Source organism: Hyperoodon ampullatus (genome assembly GCF_949752795.1).
Source record: "Hyperoodon ampullatus genome assembly, chromosome: 4".
NCBI classification, from domain to species: domain Eukaryota; kingdom Metazoa; phylum Chordata; class Mammalia; order Artiodactyla; family Ziphiidae; genus Hyperoodon; species Hyperoodon ampullatus.
In genome coordinates this window covers 33804343-33826089 of record NC_136917.1, presented here as the reverse complement: position 1 = coordinate 33826089, position 21747 = coordinate 33804343, and the positions used below count along the sequence as shown (strand labels likewise).

General features: G+C 56.8%; 1 protein-coding gene across 2 annotated transcripts in view; it reads right to left on the bottom strand.

The window, feature by feature from the left end:
- ADGRL1 (adhesion G protein-coupled receptor L1) overlaps positions 1 to 14124 on the bottom strand; it is a gene marked incomplete at its 5' end in the record, with an annotated part of 29051 nt that extends 14927 nt beyond the window's left edge. The window contains 4 exons of one of the 2 annotated variants that reach the window (XM_079703109.1): positions 1962 to 1976; positions 5873 to 5982; positions 9964 to 10177; positions 14055 to 14124. In XM_079703109.1, coding sequence (XP_079559235.1) covers positions 1962 to 1976; positions 5873 to 5982; positions 9964 to 10177; positions 14055 to 14124 — 409 coding nt within the window. The remainder of the gene's footprint in view (positions 1 to 1961; positions 1977 to 5872; positions 5983 to 9963; positions 10178 to 14054) is intronic. The other variant, XM_079703108.1, reaches the window with a different exon arrangement.
- Positions 14125 to 21747: the final 7623 nt, after the last annotated feature.

The window sequence follows — 21747 nt, the reverse complement described above, 5'->3', positions numbered from 1 at the left end:
CTTCCAGCCTCATTCTTCAGGAGGCTCAGATGGGTGGGTGCGGATATCCAGCCCTCCCTTCACAGCAGCAGGGTGACATTTTGACCCAAGGGTCTCCAGGCACAAAGCAGCCAGGAGCATGCCCTGTTTTAGGAGGGGGAGGGGAGCTTGGGGCTCCACCACCTCCCTGTCCCCAATGCCCTGAGGGGTTGGCCTGCACCTTCTGTCCAGTACACTGGCCTCTGCCCTTTTCCCCTGTGCCTGGGTCTCCCCTCTCCCCAAGCTAGGTCCCCTGCCAGCTTTGTGACGACTGAGCGGATGTGTGTTTGTGTGTGTGTGTTGGGGGGGTGGGCAGTGGGAGGTCTCAGAGCCTGGCCTGGCTGGCAGGGCAGGGCGGAGGAAAACGTGGTTAGAGGTTACCCTGGGGAAGGGGGAGAAGATGAGGAAGGGTCTGCCTGGGGCCTTTGCCAGCAAGGACCCCTCCCCAGCACCAAGCTCCCAGTACCTCCTCTGCCCTCCAGCCTCCTCCCACCCGCCCTTTGAAGAGAAAAGATCCCAGGCTGCCGTATCCAAACCACCACCGGGCCTGCAAGAAGAGTGTCTGGTGCTGGGTGGGAGAGAGAGACTCCAGGAGAAAGGGAGAGAGTGGAGGGGTGCAGTGAGGGGCAGGGCGGTGGGCTAGTTGCCCAGGCCTCAGTGAGATGGGGGAAGGGACAAGGGGGAGGGGAGCAGCTCGGAGGGACCCCACCCCACCTCCCTCAAAGGGGATGCTCCACCGACCACCGTAATTTCAAGGCAAAAGTGATCCTGAAAGGTCATGCCTTCCATCCGTGCCCCCTGCTGCCTGCCTCAGAACTTCAAATTTCCCAAAACTTTCAGGGGAGGAAGTGACCATCCCCCAGAGCCCAGGCCTGCAGCGGCAGCCCTGCCAGACTCCACTAACGGACAGCTCTGCCCACCATGGAGCTCTGCCCACCCCCCGCTGAAGGTTTCACCCGCAAGAAATTATGGTGCTCGTGGAAGTCCCCAGACCCAGCCTGTACCTCCCCTGCCTCCCTCTCCCTGGTCCTCTAACCACAACAGCCCAGAAGAAACCCTGACTGCAGCTTCGCAAGTATTTCAGAACCAGGTAAAGTGCTCCCCCGCCCCTCACTCCCCCAACCTTGAGGCCCGCCCCCACCCCCTCGTCCCGATTTGGCAGGCTGCCCTCCCCGGGCTGGGGACAGCTTATACCCCTCCCCAGGGCTGGGCCCCCCGCTGGTGGAGGACAGGGGCTGGGACTGGGGGAAACTGGTACTCCATGCTCCAAAACAGCTCTGGGCCTTGGAAACGCCAAACCAGAAGGAACTTAAGCCGCCAGGAGCCAGAGAGAGAGAGAGAGAGAGAGAGAAAGAGAGAGGAGGAATCTGCTCCCCAAAAGGAAAACAAAGGTGTCCCCTCCACCCTGCCTCCCCTGAACCCCGACACATGTTACAAAAGCGGGGGCAGGAGGAAGAGAGGAGAGAGACGGCTCACCCGGTGCCCTCCACCCCTGGTCGGGAGCCAGGGAAGGGGGTCCCTCCCTCCCCACCCGCCCTGGATGCTTACACACTTCTCCTGAAGGAGGCAAAAGAAGTATGAGAGAAGGCCAGGTCCCCCCCGGCCCCGCAAGGGCCAGGGACTAGGAAGGTGGGCCGGGGGTGGGGGAGGCTTGGGCGGGGGGGAGGGAGGGAGAGAGAGAGAGAGAGAGAGAGAGGCAGAGAGAGAGACGGAAGATCCTGCCCGGGCTCAGAGAGGAGCTTCCTCAGGTGTCTGGAGGGTGGAGTCACCCGGCTGCACCAGGGCTTGCCCCACCAGGGGGACACCGGGGTGGGGAATAGCGACTGGACCAAGTTTGGGGTGGGGGGAGAAGAAGGGGCCGGAGGGGAGGGTGGGTCACATAAGTACGGTACAGGTAAAACAAAGTCTGAGTTAGGGGTTAGCATTGGTAACAGTGCGTTTACCTTTCTGCTCCACTTCTACTTTAAGCATCGGAAGAGAGAGAGAAAACAAATTGAAAAAAAAAATGTGCAAGAAAAAAAGAGAAAAAAAAAAGATTAAATTGCTTTCGTTTCTTTTCTGGCAACACGCCCCCTTTTCCTTTCTTTCCTCACTCCTGGTTCCCCAACCCCGAAGGTAGCATCAGCCCCCGCCCCCAAGTCCTTTCCTTCAGGGAGGGTGTCAGGGAGACAGTCACAGGGAGGGGAGACACATGAGAGGACAGAGACCAAGAGAGACGAGGGGTGGGGGGGGGAAGGGGGGGTGCACAGGCAGGCAGGGGGACAGAGCCCTCAGATGGGAAGGGGCACCCTCAGTGCAGTGGGGACTGGGGAGGGGAGCCCCAGCTGGGAGGCGGCTCCGCTTAGGGGGGCACCAGGCAGGGATGGTGGGGGGTGGTGAAGGAACCACTTAGATCCCCTTCAGCCCGGCCTGTTGCCCTCCTGCTAGAACCAGGGGCCCAGGGGAGGGGGTTCAGTGCCTCCTGGGGCCTGGTAGCCCCACGAGAGAGAACACACTGGACTCCTTCCCCTTCTGTGCTGGCCTTGCAAGAGTCCAGCTGAGTTTCCCCAAATCCTCAGAACCCCAAACAAGCCAACACAGAGAGAGGGTGGCAGCATCAGACACAGAATGACGGAGAGGCAGACAGGCAGAGCCCCCTGGGCCTCAAAGAGCCCGGTGGGGGAGACAGAGGCAGAGAGGGAAGAGGCTGGGGTGGGGGGACATCACAGATGGGGCAGCACAGCAGGTGGGGCACAGACACGCTCCCACACTCCCCCGGGGCAAGCCCGAGGCTCAGTTTCTCTGCCCAGCTCCCCCCTGGGGGCCCAGGAGCCGGGAGCTCCCCAGCCCGCTGTTGGGATGGGCAGGCGGCACCTGGGGGAGGAAGGGGGCATGGTTAGACTGTGCTCAGCTGCAAGGCAAATCCAGTGTTAGTCGGGCCTGTCCGGTATGTGTGTGTGGCAGGGAGCCCCGCACACCCACTGCTCCCTTCCCACGGTAGCCCCTGCACCCACCCCTGACCAGCACTGGGGTCACCCCAGCCTCTGAAGCCCAGGGCAAGATGTCTGCCCAGGCCGCTCCCCCTCCAGGCTCTGTGTCCCTGACCCCTTAGGAACCTCTGACCAGGGCCTCGCTCTCCTGCCACCTCTCTGGAGGAGTAGCGTTTGGCTCCCTTCCCAGCGCCTCATCCAGGGCCTGGTACGCAGGAGGTGCTCAGAGAAACCTTGGGGGATAAGGGAGTGCCTGGCTTCCCTGTTCTGCGGCGTGGCTTCCATCACCCTTGTAACACCAGCCCTCTTCTTCTGGGACTGGGAGTTAGCTCCGCCCCCCAAGACACATCCTTCATGTCTGTGACTACGAGTGCGTGTATGTGTGTGTGCCCCTGCCTCTCCCAGGGCTCAGGCTAGCTCTCTCCCATCAGACTGGGGGCTGCCCATCCCCTGAGCCCTCCTGATCTCTGAGGGTCATGCCCTCCCACCCACACTTGGAGGTTTGGCTCCAGGAGGTCTCTAAGCCCCTCCCCTCCCCACACCCTCTAACTTTTTTCCTGCTCCTTTACCTGCATGGTATCCACTTGCTTTGGATGCCACTTGGATCAGGGGATTTTTTCTTTTTTTTTTTCCTGCCCTTTATCTTACCTGCCTCAGGAGAAATTGGGTTTCTCATCTGTTGTTAGTTTTATTTTTGATTACCAATAGCAATTATAATAATTGGTAAAAATCATGATGAGGAGTCACAAGAAAAGCGACAACTACCACGTGCCCAGCGCTTACTATGTGCCAGGAACCGTGCTAAGCACCTCTCGGGCAGCCTTTCGAGAACCCTGTCTATAGAGGGGGAAAGAGGATCAGTGAAGTGAAGCAACACGGCTGAGGCCACATGGCCATCAAAAGCAGGCACTGGGGGGGCTTCCCTGGTGGCACAGTGGTTGAGAGTCTGCCTGCCGATGCAGGGGACACGGGTTCGTGACCCGGTCTGGGAAGATCCCACATGCCGTGGAGCGGCTGGGCCCGTGAGCCATGGCCGCTGAGCCTATGCATCCGGAGCCTGTGCTCTGCAATGGGAGAGGCCACAACAGTGAGAGGCCCACGTACAGCAAAAAAAAAAAAAAAAAAAAGCAGGCACCGTTTCCTTCACACCTGTGGCTGAGGGTGCACAAGGAGCTTTTACCCACGTTCTCTGTACTCCGGGCAACACCTCAGGGAAGGTGTTTGATTCCCCTCCCGCCATTAAAGAGGAAGGTATAGGTTCAGTTGGATCAAAAGGGCACCCAAACCATTACTGAGCACATCCTGAACCAGGCTTGGGCCTGGGCGCTGGGGGGTGAAGATGAGGCCTCTACCCTGGAGGAGTTTACATCCAGCACTCTGTCACCAGGAGAAGCCTCTGTGGCCAGCCCTGGCTTAGGCGCTTTGCACACATGATCTCCTGGACTTTCGCCTCCTTCTGCAGAGGCCCAAAGAAATTAAGTCATTTGCTCAAGTTTCAGAGCCGGAAAACCCAAGGGCCGGGGCCGAGCCTCGAACCCAGCCTGATTTCCCCACTGTGCTACGCTCCCCAACTCCTGCCCCCTTTCCCTGCTGCCCCAGCCATGGCGGTGGGCAGTGTCCCCAGTGCTGTGGGGAGGCTTCAAGGATCAGATGGGCGTCCCTCTCAGGCAGTGGCTGGAGGCCTTGGTCGCTGAAAGGAAAGGGTGAGGAGTAAAAGAAGAAGGTTATGGAAGCACATAAGCTGTCCCGTCTCCCCCAGCACGTCTGCAGTCACCTGCGAGGAGAAATCAAAGGTTGGGGGGAGGAGGGGAAGGCTGGGGTGGGAGGGGAGAGGAGGGAGAGTCACAGGGCCTCCTGCTCCCCCGCCCCTACCCCCCACACTCACACACCCTGGTGGCCCTGCCTCCTCCCCCCTCTGCCCGGAGGCCCTACCTCCAGGTTGCCTACATGAAGCTGGGGGTGGAGGGGAGGGGATGGATGATGGGGGAAAGGGAGGGAAGAGTAAGGGCTGGAAAGAAGGGACACGTTAAGGGTGGGGTGCTGAGGAGGAGAGACCCTGTCATTGTTTGCTCCCCTTGGCCAGGTGCAAGAATGGCAGGCCGCTGGCTCCCCAGATCAGGCTTCCTGGTGCCACCCTCAGTCCAACATGGTGGCACTTCCTTTGCAGACAGGAAGTACTACTGTGGTAACGGGCAAACAAACCAAGAGTTAGGAATCTGTGGAAGATGCCCCTAGCCCTTCACCCCTGATCTGCCACCAGGCCTCAGAGGGTGGCCTGCCTCTGTATGAGTACAGAGTCCAGCTTCCAGGACTGGGAAGGGGCAGGACTGGGGGCACGTGAGGGGTGAGGGGGACAAGAGAAAGGAAAGGGAACTCAGAGAAAGGGGGGTGAGTGAGAGGGAAGAGCAGGTGTGTAAGAGGGGGTCACAAAGGGAAGGGGTGAGAGAAGAGGAGGGAGGCGGAGGAATTAGAGGGCAGCAAGGTCAAGGTCCAGGGAGAGGAGAGGAGAATGTAAGTGTGCCAAGTGGAGTATGTGGGTGTGGCCTTGGAGTGTATAAATAAGCCAAGGGCATGCGAAGAAGCAGGGTGAGCAGGCCAGGGTAACAAGAGTTGGAGAAGGTGCCCAGTGGATGGGGACAGAGTCTGTGAGCGTGGGGGTGTGGATGGGGCAGGCACCAGCGTGGACAAGGGTGTCTGGGTGAAGAGAATGTGTGAGGGAGGGAGCAGGCCCAGCTGTCCCCCGTGTGCCTGGCCCCGACTTGGCCGTGTGTGTGTGTGTGTGTGTGTGTGTGTGTGTGTGTGTGCCCGCGCTCAAGGTGTCTCCTCCTCACTCGCTTCTGGAAGGGGGAAGGGCCCGTGTCCGCATGAGGAACAAGATGACTCACTGTAGGGGACACAGTCGTACTGCACCTCCAGGTACTTGTAGGTCCCGGGACAGGGGTCGGGAAAGGCGTCGGAGCCAGCGACCACCACGCACTGGGTGCGGTTGTTACACCTGTAGAGGAGAGACAGGGAGCTGGCAAAAGACAGGCCTGGAACTGCGGGGGGGTGGGGGTGGGGTGGGGCCAGGATCAGGAGAGGAATGGACACCCCCAAATTGGGAAGGAATTGTGGAGACCACGCCAGGGACCTTGTGTGGGCATTGTTTTCTGTTTCCTGCCTGCTCTCTCCTACCAGATAGGATTCTTCTATTTTTAAGCCCTGGCACGGCATGAAGCTCAGGGCTGGGCCAGAGGGGTGGCCCCATAAACTGCTTCCCCAGCCACGCTTCATCACTTTCATCCTGAGTGTCACCAGTGCCATTATGTCCTTGTTGTTGTTTTTTTTCCTATATTGACCATAAAGCCCCTCCTTTGTTCACAGAAGAGTAAGATGTGAAGCCATACACACAAGGTGGTGTCTTTGCAAAGACGCTATTAATGAAATGCTCACAGTGCTTGCCTGTGTCCACCTCAGACCATTCTTGACATGTCCTACCCTTTGGACAGTGCTGCTGTGAGGCTCTGCAGTCAGGACAGGGGCGGAGTCTTCACCTCACGCTGAAGCCATCCTTGGTTCCCCATGGGGAACACACCTGAGTCCCTGTCAACTTCTCGGGAGGCTGGCTACCATGTAACAGGAGGGCTACTTAATGACAACAAAAGATGTTTCTTGCTGTCTGTTCCCACGGTCAAGGTCTCCGTTTCCCTGGAGCAGGCCAAGTCTTGGCTGGGCAGGACAGTGACTTGACTGTGGGTGTGTTAAAGTGGTTTGGGGGGGTGCTTCCTGACAGGGCAGAGGGGGCTCCCGTGTCTTCCCTTCAATCCTGCCCTTAACCAATGAGTGCTTAACTAATGAGGATCTGCTTATACCCACCCACCTCAACCCCCTTCTTTAAAAATATAACACTGACCTCATAAGGTCAAACAGAGACTTAGTTACCTATGACCCAAAGAACTAGTTATATTCCCCAAAGTGCTTTCATTTGCTGTAACACTGCAGGTGTATTCCTGTACAAAGTCTTGTATACGAATGTTCATAGCAGCATCATTTACACAATCACCAAAAGGTGGAGACAACCCACCGACAAATGAGTGGATAAACAAAACATGGTACATCCATACAGTAGAATATTATTCAGCCATAAAAAGGAAGGAAGCTCTAATACACACTCCAATGTGGACGAGCCTTGAAAACATCACGTTCAGTGAAAGAAGCCAGCCACAGAAGCCACGTGTTTCACGGTTCTATTTATATGAAATGTCCAAAACAGGCAAATTCAGAGACAGAAAGTAGATTAGTGGTTGCCAGGAACTCGGGGGAGGGCAGGGAATGGGGAGTGACTGCTAAGGGCGACAGAGTTTCCTTTTGAGGTGATGAAAATGTTCTGGAACTAGACAGGGGCAGAGGTTGCACAATATTGTGAATGTAATTAATGCCACTGAATTGTTCACTTTAAAATGGGAATTTTATCTTATGTGGATTTCACCTCCATTAAGGATGAAAACAAAAAGAAAAACACAAAAACGCTGGCCTTCCAGCTGGAGACCGCACGTCCCAGCCTCCCGTGCAGCTGGAAGTGCCCGTGACTGAGTTCTGGCCCAGGAGGTGGGAGTGGGGGTGAGGGGAGGACTGGGGGGGTGGGTGGGTTGCAGTGCTGAGACAGAGAGAAGCGGGTGCTGAGGGCCTTTCCAATTCTGATCTTGTTCAGGTCACTATATTTATTCTGGGGTGTCTCCGTCAGAGTAGTGGAGCTGGACCCTAACTAATATAAAGAGCCTCCAGGTGTGAAGACAGTGGAGCAGTGGCCTCATCACAATCCCTCAGCCCCAGTGACCACCCTGCTCAGTGTCCCCCCATCTAGGACTGAGACCCCACGAGCGTCAGAACTGGGTCAGTCGCTGTGCTAGGTACTTGGGCACATGGCAGAGAACATCACGGACCCTGAGGCCGGTGCTGAGTGAAGTGGGCAGGGAGAATTTGGAGGCAGGAGGTAGGAGGAAAGAGAGGCTGGACTGGGACTGTCCATGCAGGGGTGTCGGGAGACGGGAAGCGGGGAAGAGGGACAAGATTGCTGGAGGGGAATGGATGTTTGATTTTTTCCTTTTTTTTTTTTTTTTTTCTTTTGCCGCTCTGTGCAGCTTGTGGGATCTTCGTTTCCCGACCAGGGATTGAACCCAGACCCTCAGCAGTGAGAGAACAGAGTCCTAACCACCCGACCGCCAGAGAATTCCCGGAATGGATGTTTGAGAGAGAAACAGTGGGAGGGAGGGGATGAAGGGGTTCTGGCCTGGCCCACCCACCTGATCACGCCTGTCCCCTGCCCAAAACTCTCGGGAGGCTTTCAGTGACCCCACCCAGTGACATACTCTAGAATCCCCAAGGAGCTGTAGAGCTGGCCCCAGGCCTCCTTCCCTTTTCCAGTTTTATGCTCAGGATCCTGGAGTGAACCCTGCATTCTCTCAGGCATTTGGCAAAAATTCAGTGAGCGCCTGTGGTGTATCTGGCTGTGGACACAGTGGTGACAGACAAAACTCCCTTTCCCTGTGGGGCTGACAGCCTAGCGAGGGAAGACATAAAAAAGACACGATAGAGAGGCAAAATAGCCAGTGGGACTGTGGATGGAAGTCAGGACTAGGAGAGAGAGAACACAGGGAAGGGGCTGGGAAGTGGCAGGGGTGGGGGCCGGGTTGCTGTGATTTTAGAGGGTGGTCAGGCAGGCCTCGCTGAGAGGTTAGTTAGGTAAAAAAAAAAAAAAAAAATCCCTGAGCAAGGAGAGGGAGGGGCCGTGCGGGTGTTGGGGAACAGCATTCCAGGCAGGGGGAACAGCCAGTGCAAAGGCCCTGAGGGAGCCCTTAGTGGAAGATGCCTGATGGGTGTAAGGAGTGGGCCAGGTAACTGAAGCCCAGCAAGTGAGGAGGAGTGTGGAGGAGGTGAGGGCCGGGAGAGGACAGGGCAGAACGTGCAGGGCTTTGGGGGCCTCAGGGGAGGACTTAGGCTTTTGCTCTGAGTGAGGTTGGAGCCAAGGAGAGCTGTGACCCGAGGAGGGGCAGGACCTGGCTCAGGTGCTCACAAGCACCCTCTGGCTGCTATGGGGGGGCGGGGACAGACTATAGCAGGCAAGGAGAGGGGGGCAGAAGATACTGTACTAGTCCTGGGGGGCTTGGTGGTGGAAGTGGCGGTCACATCAGGGTATAATTTTTATTTTATTTATTTATTTATTTATTTTGCGGTACGCGGGCCTCTCACTGCTGTGGCCTCTCCCATTGCGGAGCACAGGCTCTGGACACGCAGGCCCAGCGGCCATGGCTCACGGGCCCAGCTGCTCCGTGGCATGTGGGATCTTCCCGGACCGGGGCACGAACCCGTGTCCCCTGCATCGGCAGGCGGACTCTCAACCACCGTGCCACCAGGGAAGCCCCAGGGTATAATTTGAAGGAAGAGCTGACCAGCTCTAGGTGGTGCGGGTGTGAGTGTGAAAGAGGCTTCTGCAGCTTTGCACACATGCACCCCACACTCACACACTTACAGACATAAACAGTCTACACACTCCCTCACTCACACACGTTCTCTCAGACACTCACAAGCACGTACATTTCTGCCATCTGTGTTCAACTATCACCTCCTCAGGGAAGCCTGACCAGACCTCTGGGCTGTCTGTCAGTTCCCATGACATCTCACTCTGTCCTGCCATGGTTTTTACTCTCCAAGCCCCCACTAATCTTGGGATGAGCTTCTGGAGGCAACGGGCTTGTGGCAGAGGGTACAGGTTGGGGAGGTGACAGGCTGGCAGGGCATGGGCTGGGTCTTATTTGCTGTTTGCATGGGACCCGGCCCCTAGTAATTGCTCAGGAAACAGGGGTCGAATGCATAAAAGGAAGACTAAAGGTGAACGGGATGTGCTGGCCAGGGGGCGCATGGAGGACAGGCACCTTACTGACCCCAGGGACTGCTGCCACCCCATCTCCCAGGAGCCCCGCAGGGTGGGGCCCCTCACCTCTGGGACATGATCTTGAAGGCGTCTGGCAGATAGCACTGCACATTCTCCATCTGGAAAGGGTCAGCGTCGCAAATCTTGTCATCTGTGCGCCCATAGTTGGCGTTCTCCACCATGATGACGTCGCTGCCCGGGCACCGCAGCTCGATGGGGTAGCCTTCACATGCCAGCTCACGGCGCATCAGCCCAAACGGGAGCCCGGCCCGGCTCAGGCCTGCAGGGAGGAGGGGGAGGGAGTCACACCAGGGCCCAGGAAGGGAGGGAAAACCCCCGCCGAAGAGGCGCCACCTCCAGCTAGACTGTATTGGGATGCGGACTGTATGAACTTCGGTTTATTCATCTGTAAAATGGGCTTCTCAGTGTGCCCACCTGTGTAGTAAGGCCATTAACCTGGCCCAAGGAGAGTCTGGCCTTTGCCTTGGCTCCTGGGCGGTGCCCTCTAAGCCCTTGAAGTGTCCTGCTTGAGTAGAGTGTCTTTGTTTACCTGGGGGCCTTGAGCCATGCCAGGCAGCCTGTGCTAACTGTTATGGGTTGAACTGGGTCTTCCCCCTCCCCAAATTCAAATGCTGAAATCAAGCCCTAACCCTCAGTACCTGAGAATGTGGTCGAATTTGGAAATAGCTTCTTTACAGAGGTAATCAGATTAAAATGAGGTCATTAAGGTGGGCCATTAATAGGGCCCTATTGGGTCCTAATCCAATATGAACGGTGTCCTTATAAAAAGAGGAAATTTGGACCTAGAGGCACACACAGAGTGAAGACGATGTGGAGATACAGGGAGAAGATGGCCATCTACAAACCAAGGAGAGGGGCCTGGAACAGATCCTTCCCTTGTGGCCTTCAGAAGGAACCAACCCTGCTGACACCTTGATCTTGGATGTCTAGCCTCTAGAACTGGGAGGGAATACATTTCTATTGCTTAAGTCTCCCAGTCTGTGGTATTTTGTCACAGCAGCCCTAGCAAACTAGTACACTAACAATGTGGTTTCAGGTAGGCACTTTGGGTCATGCGGTATCAGCTGACCTCTGGAGGGGCTGGAGGCTGAGGTCAGCCATGTCTACGTGACTGAGCCCCAGTAAAGACTCTGGACACCAAGGCTCAGGGGAGCTTCCTGGGTTGGCTATACAACATGCGTGTTGTCACTTATCATTGCCAGGAGAGTTCCTGCTGCCCATGACTGCACTGGGAGTGGACCACCAGAACCCCCGTGCATGGAACTTTCCTGGATGCTGCTCCATGCACCGCTTCTCTTGGCTGATTTTTGTGTGTGTGTGTGTGCGGTACACGGGCCTCTCACTGTTGTGGCCTCTCCCGTTGCGGAGCACAGGCTCCGGATGTGCAGGCTCAGCAGCCGTTGCTCACGGGCCCAGCCGCTCTGCGGCACGTGGGATCCTCCTGGACCGGGGCATGAACCCGTGCCCCCTGCATCGGCAGGCGGACTCTCAACCACTGTGCCACCAGGGAAGCCCACCTCTTGGCTGATTTTAATCTGTATCTGTTCGCTGTAATAAACTATAACCACGAGTATGATGGTGTTTCTGAATTCTGTGAATCCTTCAGGCAAATCATCAAAGCTGAGGGTGGTCTGGGGGACCCCCAAACTCGCAGTTAGTGTCAGAGGTAAGGGTGGCGTGGTGCACTTCCCTAACTTCACATCACCCCATGCAAGGTCCAGAGACGGTGCGAGAGGGAATGCGCTCATGTTCTGGAAGAAACCACAGAGTCTGGCTTTGCCACTTCCCAGCTGACAGGCCAGGTGTGTCCTTTGGACCAGGGCTTCTCCTGGTGTGTCCCAAGAATCAGCAGCATCCACATCATGTTCAGAATGTAGAATCTGGGCCCCCCGACCTAGGCCTGCTGAATCAGAATCTCGGGGATGAAACCAGGAGCCTTTGAATGGATACACCCACCAGTGATTCTGATGTATACTATAGTTTGGACAGCCACTGCTGGAGCCTCACCAGGCCTCAGTTTCTGGATCTGTAAAATGGGCCACCACAGCCCAGGGCTGTACTGGGAGGATTCTGTGCTAGAAAATGTTCTTGAAGGAGGTGCCGTGCATGGTGCTGTGCTCGGTGAGGACGTCACAGGGAGGGGCTTCCTTGCTTTCACCTAGGAAACCTCCCAGGGTTGCCGTGACAATGAAAGAACTTGCCATGGGCATGCCCTGCTCTCAGAGGGGTTGCATTGTCACACGTCAGTCTCCATCCCATGCCATTCGGAGACTGAGAGCTGGGACTCAGGAGCCAGATGGCCAGGGTTTGTTTGTTTGTTTATTTATTTGTATAGATTTATTTATTTATTTATTTATGGCTGTGTTGGGTCTTCGTTGCTGTGCACGGGATTTCTCTAGTTGCGGTGAGTGGGGGCTACTCTTCGTTGTGGTGTGCAGGCTTCTCGTTGTGGTGGCTTCTCTTGTTGTGGAGCACGGGCTCTAGGCATGTGGGCTTCAGTAGCTGTGGCACACGGGCTCAGTAGTTGTGGCTCGCAGGCTCTACAGCGCGGGCTCAGTAGTTGTGGCACACGGGCTTAGTTGCTCCGCGGCATGTGGGATCTTCCCAGACCAGGGCTCGAACCCGTTGTCCCCTGCATTGGCAGGCGGATTCTTAACCACTGCGCCACCAAGGAAGCCCCTGGCTGGGGTTTAAATTCCGGCTTGGCCACTCCCTGGCTGCTGGCCTCGTCCAGTCACTGACCACCACTGTGCTCCCGTTTCTTTCCGTAAGGAGCTGATAACGCCTATCTCACATATCCATGCAGAGGGTTGCAGTGCACATGGTACATAGTGAGATGGCAAGCCACTAATTACTATTATCATTAAGATGATTAAGGCAGCTAGTCTCTGTTGGACAGAGTGGGCTCAGTACTGTCCATGCCTGCTGGGGCAGCCACCTTCTTGGACACTGGTCCCAGCCAAGCCTTGCAGGGTGTCAGAGGGAAGTGGGGATGCACAGAGTGGCCCTGGGCTCCAATGTGGGGACTGTCACTTGTAGATGAAGAGAAGGCACCAGTGCATGATGGCAGCAGAGCCAAATGGGCCCATTTTTCAAAATCTAGTGCCTCCAATGCCACCTGGGAGCCCAACAGGGTTGACAGCTAGGCCCTCGCAGTTTTTTGGGGTGAGTTGAGTCCCACTCGCAGGCAAGTTTTACGTGCGTTCCTTTAGCATCATCTGCTTCCGCAGCTAATTTTAGCCCTTCCCGGGCCCGGGAAGGAGGCCGGGGGTGGAGGGCTGGCTTGGATGGGTCTGGGGGTGGAAGCAGCCCCTCCCAGGCCAGCTGGTGCTGTGGGGCAGGACCTGGATAGGTAGAGAACACGGGTGCTGGGGGAGGGGAGGGTGCCGGCTGGCTGGAGCAGTGCCAAGGCCCTGTGGCACGGCTGAACAATGCCCCCTTCACCTCTGTGGCTCCCTGGAGAATGGGGCTGTATGAGGGAGCACTGGGGAGCAGGGTCCACCATGAGTGCCCTCCAGACAGGGCTGGGAGGGGCAGGCAGGGGGCAGACCCAGGGCGAGGGCGAGGCTAGCGGGCCTCCTCTGGCTGCCTCTCTTCCCGTCCTGCCCTTGCCCCTGCCTGGGCCCACCGTGGGGATTGTAATTGAGTAATCGGTGAGGGTGGGCAGGCAGGCTCGGGGCACTAATTGTGGTGTGTGCAGGATCCCGGGAACGGCATAGGGCCGAGCCGGGTAATTAGTTGTTTTTAAATAAACGTCAGCGGGCATGCTTTAATTAAACCTTCTTCCCAGCGAGAGCCTCGGAGATGTAATCACACTGAGAGAGACACACACAAGACAGAAGAGCATTAGCTCACCAGGAAGGCCTGTCCCGGTCCTGCGAGGCCACATCCCAAATCCCAGGCTCTAGGACCCCTGGTGGGATGGACCCTGGTGCTTTGGGTTGGGAGGTGAGGGGCCGATCCAGGGACCCCTTGGTGGTGCTAGGGGGCATAATCACCAAGTCTTCCTCTGGTCTGGTTCTGAGTGGTCTGAAGCGGGTACTGTAATGAGTGGTCGGGAGGTATTTCACTGTTTTATCCGCCCTCCTAGCAGGCTTTTGGAGGCAAGGCCCCTCCCCAGCCCCAGCAGCACCTACCTTGGGTGGCCGAGGTGACCAGGACGGCAGTGATGCAGAGACTCCAGAGCACGGCGGCCAGGCGGGCCATGGTGGCGGCTGGGGCGCGTTCGGGGCTCTCAGTGGCCTGTGCAGGCGGCCTCGCCCCGCATCACCAGGTGGGTACCACGGCCTGGCCCACCAGTCTGGGGAGGACAGGAAGAGTGAGGTGGGGGCAGCGGCCGACCCCCAGCGGGCCTAGTAGGAGGGGTGTTTGGGCCGGTCCCCTCTCCTCCTGCTGCTGGCTGAGGGCTTCCATCCTGCAGCCCCAAGAGGGGCTGGGCGATGTAACCTGCTCGAGTTAGCTGTATCTGACAGAAGCTGCACCCTTGGGCCAGAGGCTGACCCCCTCCAAGGCCTCTGGCTTACACTGCACCCTCCACTCCCACCCCAACAGGTGGACCCACCCATCTGGGCATCTTGGACCTCCTGGAAGCACCTCCTGGGGTCTGACAGCCCCCCTCGGGTGGCTGGGGCAACGCTTCAGACTGTCACAGCTATGAATGGCCCACCTGTACCCAGGCAGGCCTCAGACCCTCCATCACGGAGGAAAGCCCTCTGGAAGCCTCTTCCCCGACCCGAAATCAAGACTCTGCCTGTTTGTCTCCCCCGCCCCAGCTTTCTCACCCAGCACAGCGTCCAGGGTGGGGGACCCAGGCGTCTAGGCCCCAGCTTGCAGCCTCTGGGTCTTGGGCAGGAATCCAGGTCCCCACCCCTGATCCCCTGCTTCCCGTTTCTCTGGCTCTGGTAGCTAATTAGAATCCAGCTGGCTGGCGCCACAGATCAGGAGCCAGGGATGACTGAGTCCCCTCTTTCCTCTCAGGGGGAACCCTCAGGGTAAGCTGGAGACAAGCAGGCAGGGTCAGGGGTGAGTGCAGTTCCTGAGGGGCCAGGGAGGGTGAAGGAGGGGTGGAAGTTGTGTGGCGACCCCTGCAATTCTCCCCAACCCCACCCCGTCTGCCCATCCTCAGGCACAGCGGCTCTGAGGGCACAGAGCCGGGTTCTGACCCACTTCTTCTCCCTCACGGCCTCTCCTCATCTCACTGCCTCCGTCTCCCCTGGATCCTCTCGAGACTGGACACCCAGATCTTTACTTTTAGTCCTTTGCTTTATCTACACCCCGGTTCTCCAATATGGCCCCAGCCCAGGGGCACCAGCCTGGCCAGGAACTTGCTAGAAATGCACATTCTCTGAGGAGGGTCAGCACCCCATGCTTTTTTGTTTGTTTGTTTGTTTTTCGGCCGTGCCGGCGCGGCACGCGGGACCTTAGTTCCCCTAACAGGGATCGAACCCGTGCCCCCTGAAGTGGAAGTACAGAGTCTTAACCGCTGGACCGACAAGGAATTCCCCAGCACCTGTGTTTTAACCGGCCCTCCAGTGTGCAAACCCCTGGTCTGTCCTCTCCCACCGTCACCCCAGCCTGTCCTATGGTCTCGACACCACCGACCAGACAATACTTTCCAAATTCCTTATTTCCAGTTTGGAATCTCTCAAAAGAACCCTGACTACTGTTTCCCCCCACCCCCAAAATGAAAGCCTATCTGCCAGTCCAGGTAACTCCCTGTCCCCACCTCTGCTCCAGCCACTTCTGCTATTCCTCAATCACACCAGCTCCTGCCCCAGGGCCTTTGCACTTGTCACTTCCTCTGCATGTATCTTCTGTCCACCATTTATTCACATGGCCTCTTCCTCTGCTCCCTCACCCCCTTTGGGCCTTAGTTCAAATGTAACTATTTCTCCCTTTTATGGAAGGGCCCCTGCACGGGCAGGGATCATTGAATTGCTTTGTTTTGCTCCTGCTTCTAGAACAGGCCTGACACACAGCAATGAATGTCTGTTGAATGAATCTCAGAACCCAAACCTAGGAATCCTCCTCAATTCCTGACTCCTCCCCTCCCCTCCCCTTCATAAACTCCATCAGCAAGTCCCACGGGCTCTGCCTCCGAAGTATCTCACCAACCTGCCCACTTCTGGCCCTCAGTGCCACCACCAGGACCAAGCCACCATCCTGCTGCATCTGGATGCTTGTCCTGGCTTCCTCCTCCTCCCAGCCTCCCTGCCTCCACGCATGCCCTCCACTCAGTGCTAAGGGACCATTTAATGATGTAAATCAAGTATTAACCTCCCACTCTGCCCTCCCCTGGGGTCTCTGTTCCTCATCAGGGCCTAGAGGCCACTGGTGACCCAGCAACACCATGCTCTCTAGCCTACCCACTTCCCGTTCCTAGAAGCTCCAGCTTCCTTCCAGCCCGAGCCCTTGCCTGGGCTGCTCCTCTGCCTGGAATGCTCTCCCAGCATCCCCACACGCCTGCTGGAGCTTTTCACCATTCAGGGCTCAACCTCAAGGTCACCCCAGAAGAGTGACCTACCCTGACCACCCTAACCACTCCCGCCCCCTCGTTTGCCATCCTTCAGCTCCATTTTTGTTTGTTTGTTTTTTGGCTACGTCGCATGCAGGATCTTAGTTCCCCAACCAGGGATCGAATCCTTACCCCCTGCAATGGAAGCACGGAGTCCTAACCACTGGACCGCCAGGGAATTCCTTAGCCCCATTTTAAATTCACGGCACCTGAAATTACATTCTTGTATAAATTACCTTCCCCACTAGGACCATGGGCAACTTGAGGGCAGGGACTCAGCACGGGTTCTCAAGAAAGATTAGGGCAGCTCGCTCATAGGGCAGGACATCCCTCCCTCCAGGCCTGTCTCGTCTCATGGGAAATGGGAAGGTAGTTTCACAGGGCAGCCTTGCAGCCCTGTTCCCCGCCCCTGACCCGCAGCAGCTCTCTGCACCCTGCCCAGCGCCCAGCCTTCAGGAAACTCCCCCCTCTACTTCCTCAGCCCACAACTGTCTCTTATCCTGCAACCCTGTCCAGATACGGCCTTTGATGGGCTTTGGTTCATTTCATAGCACTTTACAATTTTACATGGTGGCGGGGGGCATTCTTCACCGCTTCATTTCTCCTGCACCCCATCTTCCAGCCATGGTCAGATGCGGGGTTGGGGGGGGACTGACCCTAGGCTGATGGATGCTCCCCTCCCTGACTCTCCCTTAGGGAGTTAAACTGGTTAGCGTCTGGTTAATGCTAGAGAGGCAGCTGGCCAATGTGGGTCTGGAGCCCGACCCTGCCATTTCATGCCCCGTGACCCTGAGCGGGTCCTCCCCACTCATGCCCCCAGTTCCCTCGAAACCTCGAATCTGCAGGGTTCTGGTAAGGACAACAGTCTACATACACAGTAGACCGGCCAGGGACCCATCAGAGGGTGCTGTCACAGCACGGCGCGAGTCAGGGCACGGGGAGCATCCATCTGAAGCAGGCGGCTCCTCTCCTCCTCCCGGGCTGCACCCCGGGACCCCAGGACCCCAGGCCTCTTGCCCATCCACACCCTGCCTCAGGGATCCAACCAGCCTCATGGTTTTAGACACCATCTGTACCGTGACGACTGCCACAACTGAGTCCCAGCCCTACTTCTCTCCTCATGTCTACACCTCCATCTGGGTCTCCAAGGCATCTGGAGTCTGACCACACTGGACACAGTCCCCCAATTCAGTGCCTGGTTCCCCCCACCCCAGGTCCTTGGGCCAAAACCCTAGGAGTCAAAATCTTGGGTTCCTCTTTCCCTCACCCCCACAGCCAGTTCAGGAGTAAGTCCTGGGTCTGCATCTCCAGAACACCCCAGCGTCCACCTGTCCATCCTCGGCAGCCCCCCTGCAGACCTGGGCATCACCATCTCCACCAAACGGCCCTGACCTCTTCCCAGCAGCCCTCCAGCCCCTCTCATTCCCGCAGCCCAGGCTCCCCCCGCCTCCCCTCACCCGCCACTACATAAAACTTGTCACTTAACCATTTTTAAGTATAGAATTCAGTGACATTAACTGCATTCTCAATGCTGTGCCACAACCACTGCGATCTATTTCCAAAACGTTTGTATCACCCCAAACGGAAACTTGGTTCCTGTTAATCAAGAACTCCCTCTCCCCTCTCCCCTCAGGCCCTGGCGACCACTCATCTGCTTTCTGTCTCTACGCATTTGCCTGTTCTGGGCATCTCATATGCACGGAGTCATATCATGTTGGCCAAAAAGTTCAGTTGGGTTTTTCCATAAGAAGTTACGGAAAAATCCGAATGGACTTTTTGGCTAATCCCAATACAACCTGTGGCCTTCTGTGTGTGACTTCTTTCACTCAGCAAAATGTTTTTGAGGTTCACTTGTGTTGTAGCCTGTGTCAGTTATTCCTCTTTCTGGCTGAGTAATATTCCACTGTACAGCCGGACCACATTTTGTTTACCCATTCATCATTTAAAAAAAAAAAGTTAAAAAAAAAATTTGGGGGGGCTGCGTTGGGTCTTCGTTGCTGCGCACAGGCTTTCTCTAGTTCCAGTGCACGTGCTTCTCACTGCGGTGGCTTCTCTTGTTATAGAGCATGGGCTCCAGGTGCCATGGGCTTCAGTAGCTGTGGTGCACAGGCTTAGTTGCTCCACGGCAATGTGGGAACTTCCTGGACCAGGGATCGGACCCGTGTCCCCTGCATTGGCAGGTGGATTCTTAACCACTGCACCACCAGGGAAGTCCTAAAAATTTTTTATTGGAGTATAGTTGATTTACAATGTTGTGTTAATTTCAGGTGTACAGCAAAGTGAATCATTTATACCTGTATCCACTCTTTTTTAGATTCTTTTCCCATATGGGCCATTACAGAGTATTGGGTAGAGTTCCCTGTGTCATACAGGGTCCTTATTAGTTATCTATTTTATATGTAGTAGTGTGTAGATGTCAAAGTTTTTGGTTTTTGTTTTGGCCACGCCGGGCAGCTTGCGGGATCTTAGTTTCCTGACCAGGGATTGAACCCATGCCCTCGGCAGTGAAAGCAAGCAGTCCTAACCTGGCCCGCCAGGCAATTCCCTATCCATTCATCATTGATGGACACTTAGGTTGTTTCCACAGAGGGACTTTTTAAAGACATCGGGAATGCCCTGGTGGTCCAGTGGTTAGGACTCAGTGCTTTCACTGCTGAGGGCCCGGGTTCGAGGAACTAAGATCCCACGAGCCGCTCGGCACGGCAAAAAAATAAAAATAAAAAATAAAAAATCTCGACACACTGTTCCCCTGCTTAAACCCCTGCCAAGGTTCCCACTGCACATCCCACGAGGTCGCGCACACCTGGCTCTTGCCCCTTTCCCGCTGCTCCAGCCACGCTGCTTCCCACCGTGCAGTCTTGGCCTGTGTCCCTTCGATCTCAGCTCATGTCCCCTCCTCAGAGATGTGGGTGGGCCTCCGCCACCCCACACCATAGCACCTTGCGTTCAGTGCCCGTCTGTCCCGTCCCCACCATCCCATAACCTCCCACGTCTCCATCTTCCTCTCGGTAAAATGGGGCTACCTCATAGGGTAGCTGCACGACAAGATGAATTCATACCCGTGAAACACACAGGGCCATGCCTGGTGTAGAGTGAGTACAGAGTGTCCTGGGCCAAACTGTCATCACCATCTCCACCAATCACGTCACTGCTGTGTGATTTGACTTGTCCGCCCATGGATTTCCTTTGTAGCCCCCGGAGAATGGAAGCTCCGGAGGCCGTCCCTTGGTGCCTAGACGTGCAGTAGGTCCTCAAACAAATATTGACCAGATGAACACAAGGATGGTGGTGGGGGCAGCTGGACGGGGCATCTGCCCTGTGACCTGGGACCCAGGCCTGGCCCACACAGGCTGGGCACCATTGCCTCAGGGGCACAGAAAGTGTTCCCCATGGGCTGCCTGCTGCTCCCTGAAGCCCCTTCCCTAGAGCAGCTCCTCCAGGAAGCCCCAGGCACCCCCAGAACTGTCCACACCTCAGGGCTGCAGCAGGGGGAACTAGGTACTGCAGCTTCTGTTCCCTCTCGTCCTGGCCTGACTGCATGCCCACTCGGCCCTGGGGAGTTTTGCCTGCTGCCTGGTGCTCACCTAAGCGAGGCAGTGAGGTCAGACGTGGATAGGTGGGAACCACCTGGGAGGCCCAGGCCTGACTACCCCTGAGGCCTTGGGATGAATGGAATTGTGTTCCCCCCCTAAAAAGATACACTGGCATCCTATCCCCTAGCACCTCAGAATGGGATCTTCTTTGGAGATAAAGAGGTAGTCAAGTTAAAATGAATGAGGTCATTAGGGTGGACCCTAATTCAATCAGACTGGTGTCCTTATAAAAAGGAGATATTTGGACACAGACACCCCCCACCCCCCACCAAGGAGAACGTCACGTGAAGACAGAGGCAGAGATTGGGGTGATGCTTCTACAAGCCAGGGATTGCTGGCAAACCACCAAAAGCCAGGGGAGAGGAAGAAACCAACCCTGCTGACAGTTTGATCTTGGACTCTGGGCCTCTAGAACTGGGAGATAATAAATTTCTGTTGTCAGAGCCCAGTCTGGGGTATGTTGTCACAGCAGCCCTAGCAAACTCGCACAGGGTGTCAGGGCACATGGTGGGGGAGTTGAGGCAGAGATGGGGGCAGGGCCCTGAACCACACAACTTCAGGGGAGCCTTTCAACTACAAGGTGTGGGGACCCAGCTGGGATCTCCAGTTTGCCAGAACCACCCACGATGCCAGGGGCAGTGGCTGACACCTCTGTGCCCCATTCTGAGCACTGCATGCCTGTATCTCCTTTAATCCTCAGAAGAACTTAGTAAGGGGGTGGGGGGTGTATACCCACATTTTACACAAGAGGAAAGTGAGATCCCGGGGCACGTGACTGGCAAGGGGTCTTTGAACCCCAGGCTGAGCACGGGGAGAACTGGGGGCCCTCGAAAGCTCCCTCCTCTAGGCCCCCACTGCATCTGTGTAAGCATCCTCACAAGTGGACATGCACACAGGGGTCAGGTGAGCCCCCACCTGTGTCTGTCCCCACCTCGAGCCTCAGAGGGCGTGAGTGACCCCAATTTAACCCATGGGAAACAGGGCCCACCACCCTCTGAGCCCCAGGTGTGTCGGACCCCCAGGTCACGTGGACCACCCACTGGTCCCACACCTGCCTCCGGGTTTGCCTGAGCCCCACATCAGTTTCAAGTCAAGGGGAGGGTGCAGAGGGGTCCCAGAGCTGGGTGACACGGCCCAGGCTCTGTCCTCAGGTGCCCTGGGATGGGGCAGGGGAGGGTGGGTGATAGGAGGAGAACAAGCTGCTGGAGGACGGGAGGCGCTGCTAGCTTGCCCTCGAGTGAGGTTGCCATGGCAACGCGCAGTGCTTGAGTGGGTGGGAGTCTGAATGCGGGGGCGCGGGGGGGCGGCGCGCGCACCAACAGCAGGGTTCCGGGCCCCTCAACACAAGCTTCCTGCCTCTTGCTCCATCCCCAGCAGCCTTGAGTCTTCCCCAAACCCAGCAGCCCGAGAGCCCAGCTCCACAGGCCCACCTCCTCCAGGAAACCCTCGGGCATGGCAGAGTGGGTAACTAGCAGGCCCTGGGATAGGTCCAAGGACTTGACTCCTGGGTGTCAATCTGCTGTGTGATCTTGGGCCAGGCTCTTGGCCTCTCTGAGCCCATTTCCCTATCCCTACTCTGGGACTAACAGACTTCCCTCACAGAGACGGAGCAAGTGCCCAGAGAGTGTCTGCACATAACCTCCTTCAGGAAGTGGGCTGTGGGCTCAGGGAGGGCAGGGTCCCCACCAAACCCTCAGCTCCACCCCCTCATCTACCCGTATC